The following is a 27,417-nucleotide window of genomic DNA, read 5'->3' on the forward strand; positions in this document are numbered from 1 at the left end:
TAAAATAAAGTTTTAATGTAGAAGGAAAAAATGCCTGTTGTTTCCAGTGATGCCTTGTTTTGTAATATGGGTGACAGAAGGGAGATGTTTCTGTCACCTATATTATAAAACAAGTTGTTATTTTGGAGATAGTTCACCTCCTTCAAACTCCTTTCACTCTTCTTCGACCAAAAAAAAAAAAAAAAGATAAGCCCTTATCAGGTTTTTTGATAGTGCTAAAACATCTAAAAGATACTGTCAGTCCACTTTGAATTTGAAAGATCTGCCTTCTCAAAAAGAGTCTTGGTATGGAAAACATGTTCTATGCTTGCGTCAAACAAAAATGCATCTTTTAAAGGAAGAAACTAATAAATTAGGCTTTTAATATTTGATTTAAATCACATTTACCTGCCACAAATCCCTATTACTGCTGGACAAATCATGTCAAGTATTTCTCCTGCTGTCGATGGAGCAGCAAACTATGCAGAATGAATCTGAATGAAGAATTTTTAGACTTTAGGTTGAAAAGGACCTCGCAGGCATAGAAACAATGGGACCCAAGCAGTGATCGTTCTTTGAATGCCCCTGCCCCCATCAGGTCATGGGCACCTTCCTCTCTCCCTCTTGTTTTTGATTCTCTTTTTAGGGTCATCTCACCAGTTGTTCCTCTCATACCTCATACAGTATGAGGACTTGTCAACAATACAACACAGTTTGGAAGGGGGTATATATGTTTCTTTCATGTTCACACACACATACAATTGCTTTGCGTACGGCCGTGTGTATGTACACAAGTATGTAAATATACAGCTTCATGTATCTCCATCTCTGGAAATAGCAATGTGGATGTTACTTATTTGAAGCACAGACCACATAGGTCTTAAAATTTGGCTATTTGAAAAGGATCAGACAAAAACATACAATTGATGTACGTGTGTACTAGTACAAACTCCTAAAAGTGATGTTATTTGGTTAAGGGTTAGTTAAATAACAGCAAACGTAGTTATAAGGATGACATTAAAGTGACAGTCATTTACAATTAGTAAACAAAATTAGGGGCATGTCTAACCTATGAGCATACCAAAAAAGATGTCTTTTTTAAGTGATGTGTAAAGACTCTACAGTAGTTTAGCATTCAAGAATATATCTATCTCCACTTAGCCAAGCACTTCCGCATATATCTGCTTGACATACTTACATGTTCTAGCTATACTGAATCAGTTGTTGTTGTTGTTGTTGATAGCTCCTTTGGGGAATGAGAGGGGAGTAGTACATTTTTTTGTACGTTTAGCCATTGTAACAACTGGCTCTGTACCCACACCTTTTTTTTTTTTTTTTTTAAATATGGCAGTGCAGTGAAATCTCTCTGTTCCCTTTTATGGCATTCTGCCCCTCTTGTTGCCTTCTACCACCCACACATAAGTGCCACCATTTAGAGATAATCAATAGGATTTGCTATTTACTGATCCTGTCTTTTTGCACTTTTCCAAACTAAATTGCATCATATCACTTTTGCACTTTTCCAAACTAAATTGCACTTTTCCAAACTAAATTGCATCATATCATATCTACAACTTGCTATTTTTGCCCCATATGTGTGTCCAGTTCATTCTTTTTCATCACTATATAGATTTCCACTTTAGGAATACCCAATATATATTCATCCTTTCTTCTGCTGACTGACATATTGGGAATGTTTTTGTTATTTATTTATTTATTTTTGCATAGTTTACTTTTTAAAGTATTTCCTGAGGTCAAAGGAGATCTCTACTTTTTCTGAACTCCAATAACAATATCATCCACTTTTAGCTTAGCACTTACCCTTCCATTGTAATTATTTTTCAGTTCTCCTGTAGCACATGGAAAGCTTCCTGAGGATCTGATTCTCCAAGATGGACATTATTGGGATAATAAGAATTTGCTTTTGGTAAATGAATAAGTGAATACTTAAATGGATCTAGTGCTATCTTCTTATAGATGTTGTGCGTGTTTGTGTTTATTTTCTTAGTTGTTGTGTGGTGTTGACTTTTTAAGACTTTGCTTTGTTAGAAAGATTTATGCAGTGTCAGAAACTGGTCACTGAGCTAGAAATATGGAGCATAAATTAAAACCTAAAACTTTAAGAAATTCTATGCTAGGCTTGCGGGCAACACAGATACACAGGTTGTGTGTGTGTGTGTGTGTGTGTGTGTGTGTGTGTGTGTGTATGTGTTTAATGTTGAAGGAGAAAGTTTAACAAAATCAGCAACTTTGTCTGCTTTTGGCATTACAAGCAGAAGGGATCTCACTAATTTATATTATGGCAGAACTCTTGCTTTTCTGTATGTTTTTGTTAGAAAGTTAATATTTAATTTTGAATCTGTACTCAGGATGGAATTACCCAAATTAGTTCTCTTCCTCCAAAATTCTTTTATTTGGATGTTAATCTTACCCTTCAGAAACACTGAATAGGTTTCACAGGTCTCTTGCTTGTCTTATTTGATTTCTACAGCAGCTTTGGCCAAGGTAAGCAGAGCTAGTATCATCCATATTTTCCAGATTAAGGACATGGGCTGGGAAGCTGGGGGAGGTTGGAGGACTTGCTCAAGATCACAGAACAGGACCAGAAACCAGATCTTTCAAACTGGTCCTGGTTCTGTCCAGGTATTACAGTTTCAGTGCTTAAAATAAGCAAAAATATTAATCAAAATGGTTTTGTTTTGCCAGCACTTTAATAGATGATTCAGTAACATAATGGCCATTTGACAGTTCATCATGGTAATGCGGGGAATTTCTCATCATTGTTGGTGTTCCATTGGTAACTGCCTCTTTGCTGCCCTCTTATTAGAAGGGTTCAAAGAAAAACTGAAAGCAAACATTGCAGAAGAACATGTCATGATTGGTGTGTGTATTTTTAAAAAGAGAAAAGCCTTGTAAGTGGAACTGATAGGAAGGAGTGACACAACCTAAAGTTAAAATATCTGAGAAACAAATGGATTTTTGATCACTTGAGGCCCACAGATGAATTAAAATCTCTCAGCATATAGACTGGCACAGCTGATCGCTCACATGGTAGTTTTTTAAAATGCAGAAGCGGTATGCTAGAATATTGTCTTCATGTCAGAAATGCAGTTTCATGCTTGAAAATGATAAAAAATTACAATCGATCCTTACAACTGTTCTGTTCATCTTTATTGATCAGGTGCAAGAAAGATAAATCGCAGCTCAAATAAGATTATAGTAAATGTTAGCATCGTAGGGGACTCTAGGTTGATAGAGAGCCATTCGTCATCCCAAATGGTGACCTGTCCATTGCTCCAGCCATCCCGAGTCTGCTGTCTAATCACATACCTATTGATTTTATCTACATCTACAAACCTGGATGTGACTGTCATTGGGCAACCTAGATTGTTAAATGCAGAGGGGTCACTGGTGTGAAGAGGATTTCATTTTCATTTTCTTACCAACCAACAATGATTTATTAAAAAATAAACTACCCCAAGTCATGCATGTGAAACCTGAGTGATTAGGGGAGGAAGGGACACAATAGACCACCATATTGCATTGTGTTCCATTGTGCTGCGATGCATTTTGCAGGATATTTCATGGAGTCCAAAGACTCATAGGGTCCTGTAAGCCACACCCTGCAGTAAGATAGGTTTCACAGGAACTAGCCAGAATGGACCATTAATTTTGCTGCCTGAGGAAAGGCATTACTTTGCTCTTACAACTTGATTTGTTGCTTATGTATTCATTCATGTAATAGTGGAAACATCTTTAAAAATAGGTTATCTAAATCTCCCCCCTTGCTTTAATTGGCTATAAATGTTGATGCTCTTATGGTCATATGGAGATGATAGAACAAATTCTACTCCATCTTGAAGACAAAACTACTGTATAAAAAGAAATGACCCTTAATGTCCTAGGTGGAACACTGGAATAATAATGTAAATGTGATATGTGTGAATTTCATATTCAAACTCGAGTCATCTTACAGGATCCAATCAGGGAGATTCCAAATAAAGGGGATCAAAATAATCTCTCAAAAATACATTAGGAATTTTCTCAGGAGGCTCAAATAACAATGAATTATAACTGTAAACATTTACTCTGTATTTACAACCTGAATACCAACAACTGTACTGTTATTAAATGGTTAACTTTACATGTATCTTTGTCAATATGCATGCCACTATGCAAGAAATGTTTTTCCTACTGCTAAGTGCCTGAAACAAGATTTTAATGTATTTTTTGAAATCTTAAGTCTTGTCCACATTTTGTCCTCTTGGATAGTGAAAACCCTGCTGTCAATCTGTATTCACAGAGCTCAGAGTTCTACAAAGTCACCACTGAGCAGTACCAGAAAGCCGCTGAAGAGGTGGAAGCAAAGTTCAAGTAAGCTTTTAGTGTCTTACCGGTATTTACTCTTCTTGACAAGATGAAAGTACATCTTTATTGCTCCTTGAGCAGAATATCATCTGGTATGTTAGCCCTCCGAAATACGTGGACGTGTGTTTGGATCCAGGTTGCTGTCGTGGAATTCAAATGCAAAGAAAGGGTCTTTGTCGAAAGCGTGTTGCAACTTAATTTTATCAACTCAGGAAGTTGAAACCAATGATGATAGACTTTTCATTTGGATTATTATATAGGGTGGGATGCTGTTGATGATGAAGATGATGTTAAATTGCTACCTCTATTCACAGAAACACAGAAACCATTCATTTTGTGTAATAGAATGATGGGCCTGTCCAAATTTGAGTATCTGCCTTTCTCACACATAAGCTGTTTTCCTTTCTTCACATGTGCGTGGAAAGCATTTAAATCACAGACTTTACCTTGCCCTTGATTATGAAGGTGATGTTCAATTGCTACCTGTGGTAATCCTTGGAAGGTTTAAATGAATGTTCTGTACTTGATGGATCAGAGTGTCCATGACCTGTAGCCCTGTACTCTCCCTTTGCTGCCAGTGCTCACATTACGTAAGAAGACCTCATTCAGAATTTTTCTGAGTGTATAAATGGTTCTGTTGTATAAGCCCTGTTAGTCACACATGTGCAAATTAGTGAAACACAAAAAGGTGTTTTGACAGGTTTAGTTGAAAGATTGCATTGGGCTCTGACCTCCTTCCTTGCGCATGTTTACAAGCATTTGATAAAATGATTAAACCCTAAGGTGGAATGTTATTACTTTCTGCTCTAGCACAGTTTGTGTGGTAATGGATATCAGTGTTATTTTAATGTTGATTTAAAAATATATTTATATGTATATATGTATTTTTTAAGATGGTTTGAGGTATATTTAAACAGACAAAACCCTCCAGTCTTCCTTAGTGAATTATCTCTTTGGGGCAGCCAGGAAAGACCTTCTCTAAATGGGCCATAGATCTCCCTCTTGAGGTTATTGTGCTGTCTTCAGGATTTAGATATGGAATTGGATAGATTGGTTTTTAGAAGGCCCTCTACATAGGTATTTTTAAAGTTATGTTTTTATCTTCTCTCTAATTGATAAAGCAGTGTTTTTAAACCTTTTGTCTCTGACTTGGCACCCTGGGTCTGTCTTCCTTGTAAGATGATAGCTGTAGAAAGAACTAAAAAATTGAGATAAAACAAAGGAGATCAGTTCTGACTGAATGATCTATGAAGTCATCGTAAAGATGATACTTTAGTTGAGGCTCTAAGAAGAGTTTTGAGTGGGCAGAAAGGAAAGGTATTCAAAAGGAACATCATGCTCAATAGTTAGTGGGTGGCAAACTAGTTAAAATCAATGGTGTGACTCAGCAGGATGCAGCTGGCAAGGTCAGTAGGGTCATTCGTTAGCTGTTGGGCTAAGAAGTTGGTCTTTATTTAGCCAGAAGTCATTGGAAGATGTTGGACCAGGTGAATACCCCGATTGATTCCTGTGTTCCTTTATGAATATTAGTCTGACAGTTGATTGGAGGTGTAGGGGTGGGGGGAGAAAGAGCCAGAAATACCAGCTGAGAGGTCTCTGTAAATGAAGGAGAAAAGGAGATGGATGTGAGGTCATTGAAAGATTAGGCATGAATTAATGATTAATTGGTGTGCTAGTTTACTACGGCCGCCACAGACTGAGTGGTTTAAACAACAGAGCTTTATTTTCTCGCGATTCCAGAGGCTGGGAGTTCAAGATCAAGGTGTAAGCAGGGTTGGTTTTTCTGGAGACCTTTCTCCTTGGCTTTCCGAAGACTGTCTTTACGTGGTCTTCCCTCTCTGCATCTGTGGCCTAATCTTCGCTTGTAAATCACATTGGGTGACTTCATTTTAACCTATCTCTTTGTCCGAATTTTTCATTTTCTGAAGTATCAGGCAATAGGACTTCAACCCAGGAATTTTGGGGAGACACACACACAGTTCAGTCCATGACACTTGGATAGAAGGGGTAAAAGGAGAACCGGAAATATGAGTTTGGTAGAAGCTATGAATTTCACACAGAGAGATAAGTCTGGTTTTAGATGAAAGAATCTCTCTTCTGAGGCCATGCCCAGCTGCCGTTTCATTCCACCTGCACTAGCCTACTGCCGAGTGAGAGGCTGCCTGGGGCACAAACATAAAAGTCATGATGACTTACCTTTTCCCAGACGGCATGGACCTGTGTTCAGCAGAGCCTCGGCAGCATCATTCTCTCTTATCTTTATAAGGTGTTATTTTTTTATTAGCTCCTACTCTCATCTGGTGTAGTAAACAGTTTGGCCTCTCCCAAAGCGAGCTCTGGCCTTTGTACCCAGCTCCTGGGGGTAACCCTCAGAATTGCCCAGGTGAAAGAAATGTCTTCTTCATGATGGGCCCATTGGGCCATGTGGTATCAGTCCGGTGCCGAAGACTGGCTTCAGCTGCATGGCGGTCCGTCAAGCAAGCCTATGTGATGAGGCCCAGTGACGCTCTGGACATTGACGTTGTGGTGGGCTTGATTATTCTTTGCATTTTGTCACATACCGATTCGAGCAGTGTAGTGCATCCTGAAGACAGGGATGTTGCACTTGGGACCTTCTCTCAACTTTGTCCTGTGCATTTCTTCCTTTGGTTGATTCTCTGTATCATTTCCCATAATAAGCCATAACTCTGAGTTTAATAGCTTTAGTGAGTTCTGTGAGTCCTTTTATCAGACCATCAAAGCTTAGGGTGGCTTGGGAACCCCTTGAACTTGCAAATGATGTCAGAAGTGAGAACAGCCAGGGGACTCTGCCTCAGACTTCGCAGTTTGGCTAACTCCAGTACAAACAAAAACCCAGGTTTTATACACTGTGAACGAATTTCAAGAGCTCGTTTTTGAGAAAGTGGCTTTCATTATATCATTTTTTTAGCTACTGTCTGCTAGACTGAGCTTCCTAGAATATCGTATTTTGATTTACAGTGAGTTCATTAGCTTCACACCAAGGATGTGATCGTGCTTTGGCTGTAAGAGATGCTTGCCATCTTTGAAGGCACAGCGATTCCTCAGTGGAATTTTGTTTCTCCTTAGAAACGTGGGCATCTCCGATAATCATGACGTCTCCGGTCTTTTGCAAGGCCGTGTATTTGATTGTTTTTGTTTCCTGTCAGAGCCGAACTTAGCAGCCCCTCTTAGTAAGCTCTGAAGAACTTTGAGGAAAATTAAGTTAATTTTATCTGATGGAAGGATTCATTTGGTTACATCTTGGTCACAGAAGATGGAAGCTTTTAAAATTGCAGTTTCAAGGGCCGTATTATAAACCTGCTAGGGGGTCACACAAAATCACTATCAAGAGAAAGAATGCCCAGCAGTTACCCTGATGCATCCTGCCAGGATAGCTAATGGAATTATTTTAGGGATACTTAAATATTAACTCACACTTCAGCCCCTCACTTTATAGTTTGGCAGTAAACCATTAAAACACTTTAGATTTAATGGAATTTGCCCCCCCTGTTTTATCAACACATCATTCATTCCTAGGGTGCCTAGGCACCACGCCCCCTGCGAGTTCTGACTATACAGCTATGCAGGAGTCAGGTGGGGTTCTAGCAGTGTGGAACTTAGAGCTCCTCAGGGGGGAATAGGAGGACAGAATTTTAAAATAGAGCTTTTTAGAAATCCCAAGTGAGTTCTACTGTGATGAGATAATTTCGTCCTAAATAAATACCAAGTTACTAAAAATTAAAGTTATTAAAATTAGTATTTTTTCAATGGAAATTAATTTGGGATCAAGAATGTGTGCTGCTGGAATACTTGGAGGCCTAGCGGGTTAAAGATCTGACATGGTCATTGCCGTGGCTCAGCTTGCTGTTGTGGTGCACATTCCATCCCTGGCCCCCCAAAATGTTAAAAACATGAAAAAAGAATGTGTCCTGTTTATTTCATCCAACAAAGCTTTAAAATTTTAGCTATAAAATCCCAATCACTGGATAAATATGCTTTTTATATCTAGCTTTTATTCAAAAGATACACCTTTCCTTTTCCCACTAACTAAAACAGTCGTTATGAGCACTTCATATCACCTTTATCACCCTGTGTTATTACCTGTTAAATAGAGCAAGTTACGGTGTAAGTGCCTAGTTAGTTATCCGGCACTAGTACCATGTTATAGCTCAGCTTACTGAGAATTTGTTCTAATTTAATCCTTATAATCTACCTTATAGGTGATTAATTAAGCAAAATATTGTATTAAATATTACATTGATAGTGCTTAGCACAGGTCTAGCACCAAGTAAATGTTCAATAAACATTATCTTTTGTTTTTTATTGTGTATTATAATATTATTATATTTTTATTTATTGTTATGTTCAACTCAAGTTATGAAGCTATGCACCACAGGAGAAATTTCTGTATCTAGTTCCAAAGTAAATCCAGATGATGTGAAAACCTCCCAAAAGATCATTAGAGTTCTTACCCTTGGGGAGCTCCCCTTCCAGCCAGGAGACAGCGTTTAAAGCTCTGTGACAGGTCAGTCCAATAAGGGATGTGTCAGCGCTGTCTGGATGTACAGAGTGAGGGGCGTGCGGACAGAGTGCTGCAAGGGCTCTATCCCGGGGTCAGCATCCGAATCCGGTTGCTGCGAGTGGGTCGGAGTTGATGTACCACAGCTACAGAAAGGAGATGTTACCATAGTGTTACATACATACAAATTGTTTTTAAAATGTTAACGCAAATATCAAGCAGGCGTAAAGCAAATATCAGAGAACTGTATAATACTGTAGTGGCAGTGTAACCCTTGTGAGGACAATGCAACATCAAACGAAAGGCATTGTAAAGACGGTGGATATTTCAGTCGCACGTTTTTCTTTAGAGACCGAAGTAGCCAGTTTCTGACTTCCATAAAAATGTGTATGTGGGAGTGACGTAGATGTATTGAAGATATTTTTGTACTGATTTCATTAGAGGTCTAACATAACTTTTCAGCTTACGTGTCTTCGAAAGATACTGTGAAGGAGTGTGATTCTCTGAAATGGGATGTGAGTCCTGGAAATGCTCCTTTGTGTGCCAGGCTTTGGAAGAGGTTTTCACGTTTATCCTTGAATGAAGTTGTTGAAACCTGACTTATAAATTTGGGCTCATGAAAGAAGCCTGGGTTATCCTTGTAATGTGTTAAAAGATGAGTTACCCCATGGAAAAAGGGGAGGAGATTGTAGCGTATCTGCAGAAGGCGTTGGACAACTCTTACAGATAAAATGGGCTTTTGTAAGTACTCCTGAATAGTCAGAGATTTCTTGAGTGTAAAGTTCTTTCACTTTAAAATGTCCTTGGCTTTATTAAGGTTTCACTTTGACTGGCAGTACTCTTTAGTTTCTCTTTGGGGTGTGTGATTTTAATAGCTGCACTGCGAATGAGTAAGTGAAGCTGAGGATGACACGCCAACGGTACCAGCAGGTGTTTCTCCTGTTCTCCGTAATTACACGTGTGGCTCATGGACAGTTTTAAGCAATGGTGTTTAAAGATCCTGCTTAATTGGCTGTAAAATAATTAAATAAGGTTTTGACTGGCAAATTTATAATTCTGTTAGATGCATACACCAGTGCACTTGAATGTCAATGTGACTTCAATTTGGAAATATTAGATTAATAGAACTAATTGTACTGCAGGTACAAAGTTTACTCTGATTAATAGTCTTAAAACTCTTCTAGAAGTTTAGTCAAGTAAATTTCTGTTACTTAGCATTCTGCTTAAGCTTTTAATTAAAACTTATTTCCAAAAGTCTGCGATGTTCAGTTTTGCTGTACTTCTTTCCAGTTTTTCCAAAGTTGAGCTCCTGTAATTTTTCAGTGACTCCAGCTGCCTTACTGAGTAACTTGCCTTATCAAGAGAATTAAAATTATATACCGTCTGACATATATTTGTATCTGCAGCTGACAGTTACCCTGCATTTTGTCTCTAACACTTATCGATGTCTGCTTATAACCTACTTTAGTGCTGCGTGAATGGCTCTGATATACCAAATGTACATGATAAATGTTTTCTCTGTGATTCTCATTGATCAATTTCTAAATGATCAAATGGTTTATCTCAGTAAGACACTAATTCACATTGATCAAATTCTAAATGACCAAGTTGACTTGGTTTCTGCTGAACACAAATTGTATTAAAACAACATTACTTGAACATGCTGGCTTTTCTAATGTAAGAGTTATGTTACCAGCAGTTACAATATAACCAGAGTTATTGTATTATAAAGATGTCTCCTCCATAATGAAAAGTTTACACAAGAAGAAAAGAATGCGATATTACAGGAAGAACAGGGCTTCAGGCAAGGATTTGGGCTTTTACTAACTAATTAAATTCTGCATTTGTATTGGGCCGTTTTTCTCCTTTTTTAATTTGAAGGGCTGTGAGCAGGAAATATAGCAGCTGCAGTGGTGACATTTTATTCCCTAAGGTCCTTGGAGCCAGGCGACGCCTTGATTTTTCAGTAAAAGACTTAGTCATTGAAGAGGCTAAATTCTAGAAAAAGTAAATATACCTGTACTCTTTGTACATACACTTGGTTATAATTGCCCAGTTAAAAGTATAGCAGGTTGTTTGTCGTTTTTATTTTTTATTTTTTTGTCTTTTTGTCTTTTTAGAGTTGCATCCGCGGCATATGGAGGTTCCCAGGCTAGGGGTCTAATCAGAGCTGTAGCTGCCAAGCCTACACCACAGCCACAACAATGCCAGATCTGAGCCTCGGTCTGCAACCTACACCACAGCTCACAGCAATGCTGGATCCTTAACCCACTGAGTGAGGCTGGGGATCAAACCTGCAACCTCATGGTTCCTAGTTGGATTCGTTTCCGCTGCGCCGCAACGGGAACTCCTGTTTTTGTTTTTTTAAACATCAGCTCACCTACTAGAATTTGTCTGTGTATTGCTGGGGAAAGTTTTCAATTCTGAAATTGAAGAACAATGTTTATGAGCTTAGGAGGATATTTTGTGTATAAAGCCAATGGCAAATACCATTTGGTGAAACATAGCCTTGAATATTTAGAACACACAATTCCCCAGGCAGGTTATTTATTACGTCTTTGACTTATCTCTTCCATCTGTAAAATGTAAACTTTAGCTTCCATTTCTTTAGAGCATTCAAGCTGAGAAGGTTTAAAAGTTGAAAAGGAGAAAAAAGTTGTCATTGCTCCTCATCTGAAAAATGGACTGAGGTGTTGTTTTATTTAGTTGTAGGTCATGGGCTGCCGTTTTAGTTTTGTTCTGGATGTTGTAGCAGCCCCTTCTGTACATTGTCAGGGGACGTATGGAGAATAGCCCGCCTCCTCTCAAGCTAAGAAGCCGTATGTGTCCTTCTCTTCGTCCACAACCCCCAAGCAACAAATTAGTTCCAAGGAAAGTGAGACATGCTTGGGAATCCACCGATATTTGACGGTGTCTCTTACGATGGGCGTGTAAGATGGGTTCAGTTTCTCAGAAAAGCTTAGGCGATTGATGCCAGTTTCCTCCCCTTTAATGTTGGAGCCTCCTAATCAGATCTGTTTAGTTGGTTAATTAGTTTCTCTTTATTCCTTTAAGTTGGAGCTGTGTCCTTAGGCTACGCACTTATTCTCTAAGGTATAAATGCCAAGAAACATTAACAGCACTTGGGAGTTAGACTTCCACTTGCATCATTTCTGCATATACGTGCTTATAATTGCCTATTTAGAAGTAGAGGATTGTTTGTTGTTTATGTTATATTAAGACACGACACCATAAAACTTCTAGAACAGAACATAGGCAAAATCCCCTATGACATAAATTGCAGCAGCACTTTCCTAGGTCAGTCTCCCAAGGCAATAGAATCAAAAGCAAAAACAAACAAATGGGACCTAATCAAACCCACAAGCCCCTGCCCAGCAAGGAAACCACAAGCAAAATGAAGAGGTAACACGGGAACTGGAAGAAAACACGTGCAAACATTGTGAACAACATGGGCCCAATCTCCAAAACACACAACCAGCTCGTACAGCCCCAGAACAAAAAGAACCAACCCAATTAAAAAACGGGCAGAAGACCCAGATGCACCTCTCCGAAAAAGATACCCAGATGGCCAACAGGTTGGTGCAGATGCTCAACATCACCAACCATCAGAGAAATGCACCTCAAAACCACAGTGAGGCATCTCCCCACACTGGCCAGTATGGCCACCATCAAAATGTCCACAAATAACAAATTCTGGAGAAGGTGTGGAGAAAAGGGAATCCCAGCACACTGTGGTTGGGAATGCAGGTGGTGCAGTCATCTTGGAAAACAGCATGGACTGTTGGCTTTTGACCTTCCTCACACATTCCACTCAGTCTAGAGGTGTCTGCAGAAGGATACGGGGCAGGATAGCAAAGTTGATTGGGATATAGGACTAAAAGAGCAGGACTTATAAGCTGTTTAGACTATTATCTACTTCACAAAAGAGAGCTCAGACTGTAGCCATTGCATGAACATGTGTGTGCAGTTGTTCTCAAGGTCAAGAGGGTCACTTTGGGAACTTCCTCATCCCTTCTGCAGAATATGAGGGAACCTCAAGTAAGTGGTGATACAAACTGCTGGAGCCAAATTGGCCACATCCAACCCTAAATCCATGACCTGGAATTCTCTTTCCTGTCTCAGCCAGGGCAGCCAGGGTTTGTTTGGGTTACGCTGGGCACCTTTTTTTCTTTAATATAATCTGTTTATGTGTTAGACGTAAATTATCAAAACCAGTCTTGTTGCAGCCCTTATGTTAGTGGCCATAAGCTCCTGAATTCATCATTTGTTCTGTGTGAGATAACAAATCATTCTGTTTTCCTCGACAGGAACATTAGCATTGAACTTTCTTCCTTAATCAATATAATCCATTAAGAATCTAGTGTTACCCTACACAGTTATATGAAATATTAATTGCACACTGTTAGTTAGATAAATGAAGAGTCTGCCAAAATGATAGCTTGTTTCTTTCTTTGTATCATAATATTTAAATGAGAGCATTTTGAATTCTAGGGTGCATGGTATTTTAGAATTTATTGATCCTTGCTTATTTGAGTAATTAGCTACATAGCTCATAGTTCCCAAAAGATATTTCTAACTGGGATTACTAAGTTTTTTCCTCTTGCTGATTCCAGCGAGAGTTCATTTACTTTTTAAAAGATCCAGTTGGAAATCATTTAAAAATTTTTTCCTTTGATGCTTTCGAAAGTGAGAAAAAGTTATTTCGCTTTTTGAGTGCCACTCAGCTACAGGTAGGAAGTAGAGAAGCTTATGGGGGGTCAATTAGAGTTAATTACTGTCTAGCTGACCTGCCACATTTTAAAATGTCCAGGAAGACGTGTAGATTTTTAATTCTTTTGTCAAATTCAAAAAGTTTAGCCATGAATATGGTTAAAAATTATATCAAGGAAGTTATATATGTATAGCTCTCAAGATAGTCTCTCTGGAAAGTTGTATAGGCTCAGCTGCATTGAGGTATCTAATTATCGCTCCACTATTTGGGAAGCCTGTCCAAACACTGTTGACCCTCCCTGCTCTCAACCAGGTAATCAACTTACGGTTGCCCATTCACTATGCCTAGGCTAAAACCGTGGTACTAGAGCTTATACCAGAACTTTCAGAATAGTCGTACGCGAACATGTATTTGCTCATTTGAATGTCAATTTCCAAGTCACCTCTCAAGGTGTCAGTCTATCAAGGATACCTATTTCTGCTTCTTTTCACTTTGCTTAAGATGTAAGCAAACAAAATACAAAAATGATAAATTTGGACCTTGTGATTAAAAAGTTCTATTCATCTTTTTAAAAAAAAATTTACCGATTGATTTACAATGTTCTGTCAATTTCTGCTATATAGCAAAATGACCCATCCATATATATACTTATATACGTATGTATATATATGCATTATTTTTCTCACATTATTCTCCATCATGTTTCATCACAAGTGATTAGGTATATAGTTCCCCGTGCTATACAGCAGGATCTCGTTGCCCATCCGCTCTAAATGCAAGAGTTTTCATCTACTAACTCCAATCTTCCATTCCATCCCACTTCCTTTAACTGCTGCCTGGCAAATATGAGTCTGTCTTACATTTTTATCTGTTTTGTAGATCATTTGTGCCATGATTTAGATTCCACATATAAGTGATATCATATGGCGTTTGTCTTTCTCTTTCTGACTTACTTCACTCAGTATGAGAGTCTCTAGTTCCATCCAGGTTGCTGCAAGTGGTATTATTATTATTTTTTTAATGGCTGAGTAGTATTCCATTGTATGTATGTATCACACCTTCCTAATCCATTCATCTGTTGATGGGCATTTAGGTTGTTTCCATGTCTTGGCTATTGTGAATAGTGCTGTGATGAACATACAGATGCATGTATCTTTTTCAGTGAAATTTTTGTCTGGATATATGTCCAGCAGTGGGATTGCTGGGTCATATGGTAGTTCTGTATTTAGTTTTCTGAGGTATCTCCATAGTATTTTCCATAGTGGTTGTACCAGTTTACATTCCCACCAACATCATTCCTAATGGTGAAAACCTGAAAGCATTTCCACTATGATCAGGAACAAGACAAGGATGTCCTCTTTCAACAATGTTATTCAACATAGTCTTGGAAGTCCTAGTCGTGGCAGTCAGAGATGAAAAAGAAATAAAAGGAATCCAGATTGGAAAAGAAGAAGTAGAACTATCACTATTTGCAGATGACATGATTCTATACCTAGAAAATCTTAAAAACACTACCAGAAAACTATTAGAGCTCATCAGTGAATTTGGTAAAATTGCAGGATACAAAATTAATACACAGAAATCAATTGCATTTCTATATACTAACAATGGAAGATCAGAAAGAGAAATTAGGGAAATAGTCCCATTTACCATTGCATCAAAAAGAATAAAATACCTAGGAATAAATCTACCTAAAGAGACAAAAGACCTCTACTGTGAAAACTGCAAGACACTGATGAAAGAAATCAAAGACAGAAATAGATGGAAAGATATACCATGCTCTTGAATTGGAAGAATCAATATAGTCAAAATGACAATGCTACCTAAGGCAATCTAGATTCAGTGCCATCCCTATCAAATTACCAAAGACATTCTTTACAGAAATAGAACAAAATATTTTAAAATTTGTATGGAAACACAAAAGACCTTGAATAGTCAAAACAATATTGAAAAGAAAAAAAATAGAACTGGAGAAATCAGGCTCCCTGACTCCAGACAATACTACAAGGCTACAGTCATCAAAATGGTATCGTATTGGCACAAAAACAGAAATATAGATCAATGGAACAGAATAGAAAGCCCAGAAATAAACCCAAACACCTATGGTCAATTAATCTATGATAAAGGAGGCAAAAACATGCAATGAAGGAAAGATAGTCTCTTCAATAATTGGTGCTGGGAAAACTGGACCACAGCATGTAAGAGAACCATATTAGAACATTCTCTAACACCATACACAAAAATAAACTCAAAATGAATTAAAGACCTAAATGTAAGGCAAGACACTGTAAAACTCCTTGAGGAAAATAGGCAGAACACTCTTTGACATAAATCCATAGCAACATCTTATTTGATACACCTCCTAGAATAAAGATACATAAGCCAATGGGACCTAATTAAACTCAAAGCTTCTGCACAGCAAAGGAAACCATTAAAAAATGAAAGGAAAATCCACAGAATGGGAGAATATTTTTGTAAATGACTCAACCAACCAGGGTTTAATCTCTAAAATATACGAATAACTCATACAACTCAACAGCAAAGAAAAAAACAACCCAATTGAAAAATGGGCAGAAGACCTAAATAGATATTTCACCAGAGAAGACATACAGATGTCCAGCAGGCACATGAAAAAATGCTCAACATCTGTAATTATTAGAGAAATGCAAATGAAAACTATAGTGAGGTACCACCTCACACCAGTTAGAGTGGCCATATTAACAAGTCAACAAAGAATTAATGCTGCAGAGGATGTGGAGGAAAGGGAACCCTCTATTCATCTTAAGACACCATTTAGAAGATTTTAAAAGTGGGCAGAAGACTTGAACAGACACTTCAGAGGAAGATTTAAGAATGGCCATATAGCACATGAAAAGTGCTAATAACATTATTAGTTATCAGCAAATTGCAAATTAAAACCATTGGAATGGTGAAGATCAAAAAGACTGACAATACTACTTGTCTGAAAGGATGGGAAGAAACCAGAATTCTCCTGCTTTGCTGGGGGCGGGGGGTATAAAAGAGCAAAGTCACTTTTGAAGAAGTTTGACAGTTTCTTATAAATTTAAACATACGTTTGCTTTATGACACAGTTCTAAGTGTTTTACCCAAGAGCAAAGAAAATATACATCCACAAAAAGATTTATATACTTGCTCATATCAGATTCATTCATAGTTGTCAAAAACTAGAAACAACCCATATAGTCATCACTGAGGGAATGGGTATACTGCTCAGCAATTTAAAAAAATTGAAATATTAATTCATGTAACAACATGGATTAATCTCAGAAACATTGTGTTATGCAAAAAGAAGCCATACACAAAACAGTGTGATTCCATGATTCCATTCATGCAAAGTTCGAAAACAGGAAAAATTAGTCTGTACTGATAGAAATCAAAAGTTGTTGGGGATAGAGAGGGACTTGATTGAAAATGGACACGTGAATTTTCTGAGGTATTGAGAATATTTGTGTTCTGGGCAATGGTTATGCAGGTGTCTATACAGTTTTTACCACAAATTTCGATTATACTTTACCCCAAATTTGTTATTTTAATTAGAAAAATATTGTCATTTGTCCTAGGTAAAATGTTTCTTCAGTTTAATCACAGTCTTAGGAAACTTGTAATTTCTAATCCCATCTATAATCATACTTTATCATCCATAATCGTACTTTATCTCAGAGTCAGGGCTGTGCTTTATGACACAGTTATTCATATATTCATGCTTTATTATTTATTCGGTGTGCTGGATCTCTACAGATACAGGAGTAAACTTTATTTCATTTATTTTCTTAAGAATAAGTCTTTTTTTTCTTTATTAATTTGCATTTGCCTATTATACCCTTGTCCTTGTTAGTCTGGACTGTTGTAGGTAGTCCTGGTTAAGTTTTGGAAGTAATTTTTTGTAAAGGGGTTTTAAAGGCAGTATCTGTACATGAAACATTTATAGAGGAACACTGATACTTTTTAATATAATAATCTCAGGCAGCAATTTGTTCATACTATGTATTGAGTCCTGGCAAAATGCTTGAAAACTTGTAAAAGCTTGCATCTTGGCCCTTCCCTACATGTTGAAATGAAAGCACACATGTTCCCATGGTAAAGTGTCGCCAAGCATCCCCAACTTGCTCACATGGCTGCCTTAAGCTATTTTATGTGCTTTCTCATTCAGTGGCCAACAGTCAAATTGCCATGTTCCTTTAGTGAGTGTGTGTGTCTAACTGCTGGTAATCAACTGCGTCCCTTGGAAATTGATAGATGTGCTCATTAAGGGGAGTTCTCGCTCTTGGCTCCTTTCACAAGTCACCTCAGCTACCGTTTCTGGATGAAGCTGGCAAGAAGTACTGTGCAGTGATACATCTGGCTTTATACTCCCTTTCAAGGACTAAACCCTCCTTTTTCAGTATGTTAAATACGCTTTGGAGGGATCTTAGCACAAAGAAGTCAGGTACTTGCCAGTTACAGTATTAACATAAAGACCAAGGGCTGCTGTTGTGCGGTAGGGTTTTACTTTTTTTTTTTTTTTTAATGTGCTGCCATTTGCTCTTCATTTTGTTCTCTTGGACTTCTGAGATTACACAAATACCTATTTGTGAGACAGATCCATCTATGGAGACTTGATGTCCACCAGGCTGCTACTGGTATAGATCCCTGCAAAGCTGCCTGTGTGAGAGGCACGTTCTGAGTGGTTTATGCTCAGGGTTTTGAAGGTAGCGTACACCTGTTTCTGCTTTTAGGATGAAAAATGAATTGCCAATTACTGCAGACATGTTCAGACATGACACTTCATATGGTAGAAGCTTGCTCAGCCTGCTTTATGCTGAGCTCCCCACTATGAAACCGTCAGTTCTGAAAAGGGGGTGTGTTGGCTAGGAGGAGAAGAGACAAGAGGGTCCGTCCTTGATCCCTTACTGTTTTGTGTGCTTGTGCAAAGCTGAGGGGAGGGAGGTCAGTGCCTCTCACCTTTGTTTCCCCAGCAGAGCTCTTGAACAAGATGAAGTGATCAAAGCCGGGCGCCAGCACATCATCACAGTCTCATTACTTTGCAAGCTGCACGCCCAGATGCTGCTGTTTTCTGCATCAGGCTTCACTGATTTACATTCATAACACCTCCATTACAGCTCATTTGGTACTCCTCACAATTAACCAGTTCTTTTTTTTTTTTTTTCCCCGCGATAGAGTTTCTCCAATACAAAAGACCTTAATATAAAGAGAATAACATCACTGGGTGTAGAATGCCTCTTTCTGACATCCTGGTTAGTTGAGAAGAAGCAGGGATCAAACATTTTGTCACTACTTTGTCATTTGTGGTTTTGGTGTGGTTAGTTGGGTATGGGTTTGTAGGTACTTTTGAAGTCTTTGAATTTGAGATACTGGATTTTTCCAGCAGACCTATTTCATCAGCTCCCCTGTCCTGGGAATTCTTTTCAATAAGTGGATTCTGATACACTGTTTGCATTTGTTTGGTTTCTTCCTCCAGTGAAGAGCTCAGTGACATATATTTATTTTGAAGGGTAGCAGTGTGACAGCTTTTTATCAGTATCAACAACACAGCCGTCCACCAGGGGTCTGTTTGGTGCTCCATGCTCTGTGGGCACTGGAGATACAGAAATACAAGTTTGAGTCCCTGTCCTCAGAGGTCTGATACTTGGAATAATTTTCTCTCCTGGAGAGGTGTCAAAACCTGATACAGGAGTTATAATTTCAACAGAAAAATGCCAGAAAAATCGTTGAGTATCTCCTACATTTCAGGTGGTTTTTATAAATTGGAAATCCAGAGATAAGGAAGGCTTGATCCCTGCCTCAGAACCCTTGCAGGGTACATGGGGAGACAGGAATGAGGAGTGTGGTGAATGCTAAAATAAAGGCACGAGCAAGGTGGTGTAGAGGGAAGGAGGAAGCCCTGGATGGCAGGAAGAGGTGCCAGGTTGAAGCTGGGTCTTCTCACCTTGAGAGTTTCAGAAAGTAAAAAGAGAAAGAATGACTTTTCCATGAGGAGAAAATCAAATGCTGGCAATGGTTAGAATGAATGGGGAAGGGGGGGGGTGAAGGAATGAGGCTGTAAATGAAGATTAGAGTCAGACTTTGTGGGACCTTAACTGTGTTTTGAAAGGCAGAGTTAATAGGATGTGATAATTCAACCCAAATTCTACCTACTTGGGAATATTTTTTTGAGTCACTGTCCCTGGTGCCCATCATTCACACCGTGAGAATTATGCCTCTTGAGTTGGTAATTTTTTCAAGAAGACTTCAGTCAAATATACGGATATGATACTGGGTGCATACGTATGTGTGTGCATATTTGTTATAATAATCATAATTTGGCATATCGTATTAATGACTTATAAACATGTTAATATGCGTTAAAATAAGCTCATATTAGCTTACCATATTCGTTGTCTCTTAGCAAAGTTCAGGCCCCTGAGAGAATGGAACATAAGAAAAAGTAGTTTTGATTGAAAAGATGGAAAAAATTCGGGAAAGGTTTGGTTCATGGGATGCTATCTGGGGATATCTTAGGGCATTTTTATTTAATGGCCACACCCACAGCATATGGAAGTTCTCATTCAGGCCAGGGATTGAACCCGAGCCTCACCTGTTACCTGCCCTGTAGCTGCAGCAACACTGGATCCTTTAATCCACTGCACCAAGCAAGGGAACAAACCCATGCCTTTGCAGTGACCCAAGCAGCTGCAGTCTTAACCCACTTTGCCGTAATGGGAACTCTTTTTTAAGGGCATTTTTTGCAGAGAAAGAGCCTTAGGAGATTGAGGGACTCCAAAACCCAATATTCTGATTCCACATTTTAGCGCTATCCCTGCAGTCCATGATATGGGATCATCTTTTAATTGAAATGGTATGATGATGAACTTAAAAAAAAAAAATACTCTTAGCCCATGATCTCTTTATCCATGGTATCTAAAAATACACATGGTGCCAAATTCTACATGTCGTTGGAAAGAATGCATTACAAGCAAATTAAATTGTATGTGGTTTATTTAGATATGGTTGTCTGGATGGACAATTCTTGGTTTATGTCTATAACTGATTATATGCACCCAAGGTATATAAAATTAGCTCTTAGATTGCTATTTCCTTTCAAGATCCTAGTATTAGTAAATGAACCTTTTAAGAATTCTTTTTCCTTCTCGCTGCGTTTTGTGATAAGCTTTTGCCTTTTGATCTCCTTCCTGGATGCTTAGTGAAGTGAGACGCATGTGGCATTAATAAAAGCTATTGGATTTTTTAAAATTATCAATATAGTACCCCCCTTTTTCTTAAACAAGGCAGTTGTAATTTTTTCCTTTCCTTCTTGATCAACCCCTTAAAAGTAAAGTGTGTGAAGTTCTAGTTTGACAGTCATCCTTCCATATTTATTTCTATCCATAGAAACATTTATATAGATTGTTTTATTTTTCCCCAAAATGAGATTATTCTGTCTCTCTCCCCATACATATATATATATATATTTTTTTTTGTCTTTTGTCTTTTGTCTTTTGTTGTTGTTGCTATTTCTTGGGCCGCTCCCGCGGCATATGGAGGTTCCCAGGCTAGGGGTTGAATCGGAGCTGTAGCCACCGGCCTACGCCAGAGCCACAGCAACGCAGGATCCGAGCCGCATCTGCAACCCACACCACAGCTCACGGCAACGCCAGATCGTTAACCCACTGAGCAAGGGCAGGGACCGAACCCGCAACCTCATGGTTCCTAGTCGGATTCCTTAACCACTGCGCCACGACGGGAACTCCGCCCATACATATATTTTTTAATCTTTTTTCTTTTTTTGTTTTGCAACTGTACCTGCAACATATGAAAGTTCCCCGGCTGGAGGTGGAGCTACATCTGCAGGCCTTTGCCACAGACACAGCAACACTGGATGCTTAACCCACTGAGTGAGTCCAGGGATCGAACCCACATCCTCACAGACACTATGTCAAATTCTTAACCTGCTGAGCCACAATGGGAACCCTGTGTTCTTTAACTTAAATTTATTATGGGTGTATGTCCCCTGGACAGCACATGTAACTCTCATTCTTTTCAATACCTGCATAGTATTCCATGGCATTGTTCTACCATGATAATTTGAGTCCATCCCCTAATGACAGGGACTCAGATTGTGTTTCCAAAAAATTTTTTTTTGATGAGGTTTTTCTTTAGGCTTCAGTGAGTTAAATTTGTACATAAATCCTTAGGAACTGGTACTTGTGTTTCCATAATGTGAATTGAGTTTGAGTTGTGACCAGTCCTAACTGTGTGATATTGGGCTGTTAAACCCCTTGTGCTTCTTTTTTGCCGATGGAGGAAATGTATGTATAATAGCTTAGGGAGTTGTTATAAGGTGAATGTTGTAGGTGAAATTCCCGGCATGTAGTAGGCACTCAACCCCATACAGGAGTGACATCCTTATGGACCTAGAGTTGCCAGGGCCCAGGTGACTTAGCCTTAAAGGTTTTATTACAGTGAATCTACATCTGACCTCTCAAGCCTGCGTCTCTCTCTCTCTTTCAAGAAAAAAAGATCCCATTTTGTGAAATTTTTCACCTTTTTTTTGACTTGTGCAATTTAAAAACATTAAGTTTTGGCACACCCTTTGCAGTTTTTGCTGCTAGTTTGTAATTCCCTAGAGGTGAATTGAGAAGATTAGTGGTAGAACTTTTTCCATTAACTCTGGGAAAAACTACAGAGCAAAAAATTGTCCTTTGGCAGAAATGTCAATCCATACCTCCTTTGGAGCATTTGGAAGCTGAAGCACTGAGAAGCTGACTTAATAGGAGAATTGAAAACCAAAATGTATACACATCTTTGCCTTTTATAACTGATGAGAAGACAAAGGAAAAATATACTCTCAGAACTTGATGATGCAAAGAAAATAGCATGGTTGCTAGAGAGAGTGCATTAAGGCTGGATCTTTAAAAGATTTGAGTGCTAAGCTTTTGGCCGCATTCTTCAGAAAGCTGATCCATTCTTATTAATGTTACATCTATTTATACTTCATGCCATAAAATTTTTTCTTTTTATGATATAGTATCAGGAAGTAGGTTTAAGAAAAAGGTAATGTTTAATATGTTACTGATTCTGCTATGACAGCTACCAAGAAAATGTACTTACTTCTCTTGTTTGTGGTTCTTAATCTTCCTGATTTTTTGAAAGTTTATTCCAACTTCTTTTAATTTTCCTATCCATAGTATCAGTGGAGCTATAACGAAATAGTAAATATCCACATGAGCAAAATTTTTACTGGGTGTGATCGTGATAGATCTCACTTCACATAGTGCAGTAGGCTTGCTAGCAAGTTCCTTCCTTTCTTCCTCACCCCTACCTTAGCCCTCTGATAATTAGAGATGTTAGCTAGAAATTAAAGGAGGCCCATCATGCTCTTGGCACACTCCAAGTAGTCAATAGTTAGCTAATGATTACAGTCATCAATAGTTCAGGTTTCTGCTGAGTGAATTTTGTGTGTGTTTTTACATTGATGCCCATCATATAATCCAATATATATGTTTCTCTAGGGGATAATCCCCGAATCTGTAAAATTGCAGTTGAGAATATACCACGGCTCTAAAAACATGTTTAAAGACACATGTTTTCTTTCAAATCATTAGCCAATGGTTAGCAACACTACTCAAAATAATAATTATATTTTAACAGGCTAGGAAGTACGTCATTTAGTTAGAAGTGCACATGGGAGGCTGTGCCAGGTTAAATGCAGCTATTGTTAGAGTGTGGTGCAGACCTAATCTAATTGCTTGTCATACTTTAAAATATTTTTATAAATTTGAGATTGTAGGCAATTATAGGTTAGTAGTCCATGATAAACAAACAAAATTCTCCATAAAATTGGTTCTGAAGTCAGTTGCTCAGCATTGGGATCATAATTTTTCTCAGAAATAAAAATGGCGCTTGTGGTTAAATGCCTCGGTTACTCGGCAGAAACCTATTTAACTCCTGTATGTTTGCAGTGAAGAATGAAAAACTGAAGGTTTGATAACATGGGGTCAGGAGGAAGCAAAAAGAAAAAAAAAAATAGTGCATTCACCTCTGTGTGTGTTTCAGCAACATTCCGAATTTTTTAAGCTAGCCATAATCATAACCATATAACCTTGTTTCTGTGAGAAAAATGTAGATTCCTATAGAGAGTGAAAAGGGAATACATCCATCTAGGAAAGGACCAACTCCCTCTCATTTTCCCAGTCCCTCCAGTAGTTCCATTTTTTTTTTTTTTTTTAAAAACAGTGAGTGGAATCCTCACACAACTGATAATTTGCTATGTTATTTATGTAACTGTAGTTAGTAAGCTTATTTACAGCCTGTGCTTATTATCAAGAAAACAGTGATGCTTGTTTTCATGAATCCAGCATTTAAGGCTTAGGGGCTCAGGATGATGGCTGCAGTCCTCCCTCAGCCTCAGCACCCACATCTATTTATTTGGTGGCATAGTGTTGTGATAATCCTGATTTGCAGTGATAAGTAGTGGCAACTGATAATAGTTGGTTTTTTTTTTAACAGCTTGCCATGCAATCTCAAGATACTCATCCATCAGTCTGATCCATGTGATTAAAAACAAAATAAGTTTCTGCTTCAACGCTGAATAATTGACATTATCTAATAAATCATTATTTAGAAGTTGGGACAAACACCCCAAACTTAGAATATTCAAGCACACTATGAAAATAACCTTTGACACCTCTGCAGCCTCATCTCTTGCCAGGGCTTGCATGGACCCCAGGGTTCAGTCCTAAAGGCGAGACCCTGCCTTTAGCTTGTGCTTCTGTAGCTTTGCTCTTGAGCGGCCATAACGTCACGCACCTTCACCATTTCCTCCTAGTTGATGATCCATCTGCCAAGACTGGTGTCTGAAGTCTTCCTTGACACTTCCCTTCCCGTTCCCCAGTCCCCACAGGACGCAGTTGCCCCCCGCCCCCATCTGCTCAGGTAACAGCCCAGTTTGTATTACAGTTGCCTGTGTAATGTCCTTTCTAAAGCGAGAGCCCCTTTGGGCGGGAGCTGCGTCCTGGCCATCGTTAGTACTATAGCATTAATACTCTTAAGGAGGCTTTCAGTCAGTATCAGTATTGTTATTGTCTCAGTTGAATTAAACTCTTATAAAACTTTTTCCTGCTTTTCCCCTTCTTCTACTCTCAGAATGTGGTCACTCTAGAAGTGACTTTGAATTTACAGTAGAGGAAACTGTTGCCTAAAAAGTTAAGTGAGAGTTACAGACTCTTAGGAGTTTGAAGGAGCCTTATCAAGGTTGTATTGCAAGTTCCAGTGTGTGACTCTCATTCTCGGTTGAAATGAAACCTTACTGAGGGCAGGAATTGTATAGTTTCCAGATCTCCCCAGCACCTTGCACATATTCTGCACTTAGTAAATACAGGCTGAAATAAATTCAGCAAATTAAGGGGCTTGCTTTGGGACTTCTCTGTGTCTAGCCTAATGGTTTGATATATTTCGCTCTTTCTGGTCTTCATTTATAGGCTCTTAATAGAGAGCTGACTTTTATTCGACATTATTAGCTAATTGTCCGAGTTTATCTCTAATAGGTGTCTTAGAGAAGGCAGCTCTCCTCCTCATAGTATCATTAGGGAATTTAAGGTGATAGCAAGATTCAAAATGTAATGGAATATTGTTTATTAGGTTAACATTGGTCATTAATTGGGAATTCTTTCAGTTTAGATGTCTGTATTATGTGAATTTTTGTTAGAGAAGGGTTCTTAGTACGTGAAAATTTCTTGACCTTTGCTGTTTCTGAGGACTATTTTTTACTTTGTTAATGTGGACATGTTTATGTATTTTCTAGAACAGAAGAGTGTCTCATTAACATTTTCTGCTTGAATTTGGAAACATGACATCTTCAAGTCAGGTGGCTCTCAACCAAGAAAGCCAATTAAAACTTTAAAACAAGTTATCTTCATATGGAAGCTGACTTACCTGCTTCTCCCATGAGGTCTCTATTGTCCGCTTTATGAGTCTGTATTAAACTTGATTGTAGACATTTTCTGAGTAAGGCACTGGATGGAACCAAGGAAAAAACTATGTACTTTAAGGCAAGGATAAGAGGGCCATTTCTTTTTCTGGCTCAATTAAAACTGTGCTGATTGTCAAGTCCCATTAACCTAGTGGGTCACTACCTTGCATGCATTAGCGGCAGCCCCCTCTGTAATGTGGAGCCGTCTTGCCACATCATGGACACATTTATGAAGATTGATAACAGCTAAGGTTCAGTGTTAACTTTTATTGTCAGGCAGGCTGAACAAGAAACTGTCTAGTATTGGCGTTTGCTTTGATTTATGAAAAGGTTGCCACATGAAGAAGACATCACATAAAACAGCACGGCTGGCAGCAGTATTATTAGATGCAGTTGTAAGTATAGCAAATAATAACTAACTCTAATTAGGCTCATTATCCTCTCTTGCTCCATTCTGTACTTTTGATGGGGCGGGCCGTCTTAGCGACACAGCATCTTCCCAAAGGAATGGGTCCTTCACTTGCTCTCGTGCAGGCTAGCGTGCTTCTCATGGGTTTCCTCTAAACAGCAGCTAGCAGTGTGATGCTGGCTGGCTGAGCGGGCATCATTAAGTAGTCTACTTGATGGGTCCCTCATCCCAGTGACAGCATCCAGTAATGACCTATTGGTTTTGCCTCCCGGCACACTTGTGTGCACACCCTCTTACACAAACCCGAAGATGGAAGGACTATGAAATTCTGGCTCTTGAATATCTGCAATAGCTCCAAGAAGTGGCAGGTGGCTCTTGTGGGAAAATGGCACCTATAGCTTCTTGCTCAATAGGACTTTTGTCCCCAAGGAGAATAGTCATTACTTTGCCTCAGTTCTTTAGTTTCAATGCACGTTGGTTTGGTGGAGTATCTTTTATACTGTAAAAACTTTCCTTCCCTTTGAAATCTTTGTTTGGTCTCTCTGGTTCCAGTTGCATCTTAATATGCAAGAAAGACAGCTGTGTTTTCCTTTAAGCAAATGTAATTGTAGGGGAAGGCGTCTCTGTTTATCCCATGGACAAATACAGTATGGGTAATGCAAAAAAAAAAAAAAAAAAAAAAAAAGAAAAGAAAGAAAGAAAAGGAAAAGCTTGGGACCCCAGAAAAATTACGTAAATCTTTTCAGCTCTCTATAGAGCAGAGAAGTGCTGCCCTTTATGTGGTGCCTCCTGCAACCAGCATTTTCCTGAAAGCCAGCAGCTGGGGAGCTAGGGACAAACAGGTGCATGGGGGAGACCGCCACCTTCCTTTCCACTCTCAGGTATACACAGAGCTGTCCCAGTAGCTCTTCTGGTCTGTGACTATTTTTCAGGCAGCCGCATTTCTAATCATAGTTGAACCTATCTCCATTTGATGTTCCCAATTATTTTTGAGACTTTTACATGCCATTGATCGAATTAAACTCTGGCATGGTTTGGACCTTCTCTGATCTTCTGTGGAGGTCCTTTGTGGAAGCGTGGAAGATGGTCCTCTCTCAAGCAATAGAATGAAAGCAGGAGGATGCATAGAGGAGTGATGCTTGGGAGCAGAAGGTGGCCCTGGCTGGCCCAAGCAGGTTGCATCTAGTAGTTTGTTGTTGCCTGGAAGGCTGTGTGCTTGGCACGACTTGGAGTGATCAGGCTGGCCCTTGTCATAAAGCATGATGCACAGCAGCAGCTGGGGAGAGTCACATTTGGTCTCCCACGGCAGGCGGGAAGACAGTGCCCAGGAATCCCGCTCTCTGAGGTGGGGGAGCCAAATTATGAAGGCTGGATGAGAGACAGTGTCATTAAGGGCTTTCTGGGGAGAGCAATTAAATTCAGAGCCAAATGAACAGCTCTGTTAATGTATGGGGATGGTACTC

The 27,417-nt window shown here is 38.9% G+C and overlaps 1 protein-coding gene and 1 long non-coding RNA gene across 16 annotated transcripts in view; one reads left to right on the forward strand and one right to left on the reverse strand.

Moving 5' to 3' along the window:
* Window positions 1–26,658, reverse strand: part of LOC146394939 (uncharacterized) — a 124,550-nt gene extending 97,892 nt beyond the window's left edge. The window contains exon 1 of the long non-coding RNA XR_014833826.1: window positions 21,206–26,658. This is a non-coding gene — a long non-coding RNA (uncharacterized LOC146394939). The remainder of the gene's footprint in view (window positions 1–21,205) is intronic.
* The window catches only part of CHCHD3 (coiled-coil-helix-coiled-coil-helix domain containing 3), a 296,981-nt gene that overhangs the window by 214,114 nt on the left and 55,450 nt on the right, over window positions 1–27,417 (forward strand). For 9 of the 15 annotated variants that reach the window (NM_001244176.1, XM_085004848.1, XM_021078529.2 and 6 more), the window contains 1 exon segment: window positions 4,283–4,353. The exons of the other annotated variants lie outside the window; for them this stretch is intronic. In NM_001244176.1, the coding sequence (NP_001231105.1) occupies window positions 4,283–4,353 (71 nt within the window). 15 annotated transcript variants of the gene reach the window in all.

The sequence above is a fragment of the Sus scrofa genome, chromosome 18, assembly GCF_054392235.1.
Source record: "Sus scrofa isolate SSC_HxYL_T2T_F1_AM1 chromosome 18, Sscrofa_HxYL_maternal_Yorkshire_Landrace_v2.0, whole genome shotgun sequence".
Taxonomy (NCBI): Eukaryota; Metazoa; Chordata; class Mammalia; order Artiodactyla; family Suidae; genus Sus; species Sus scrofa.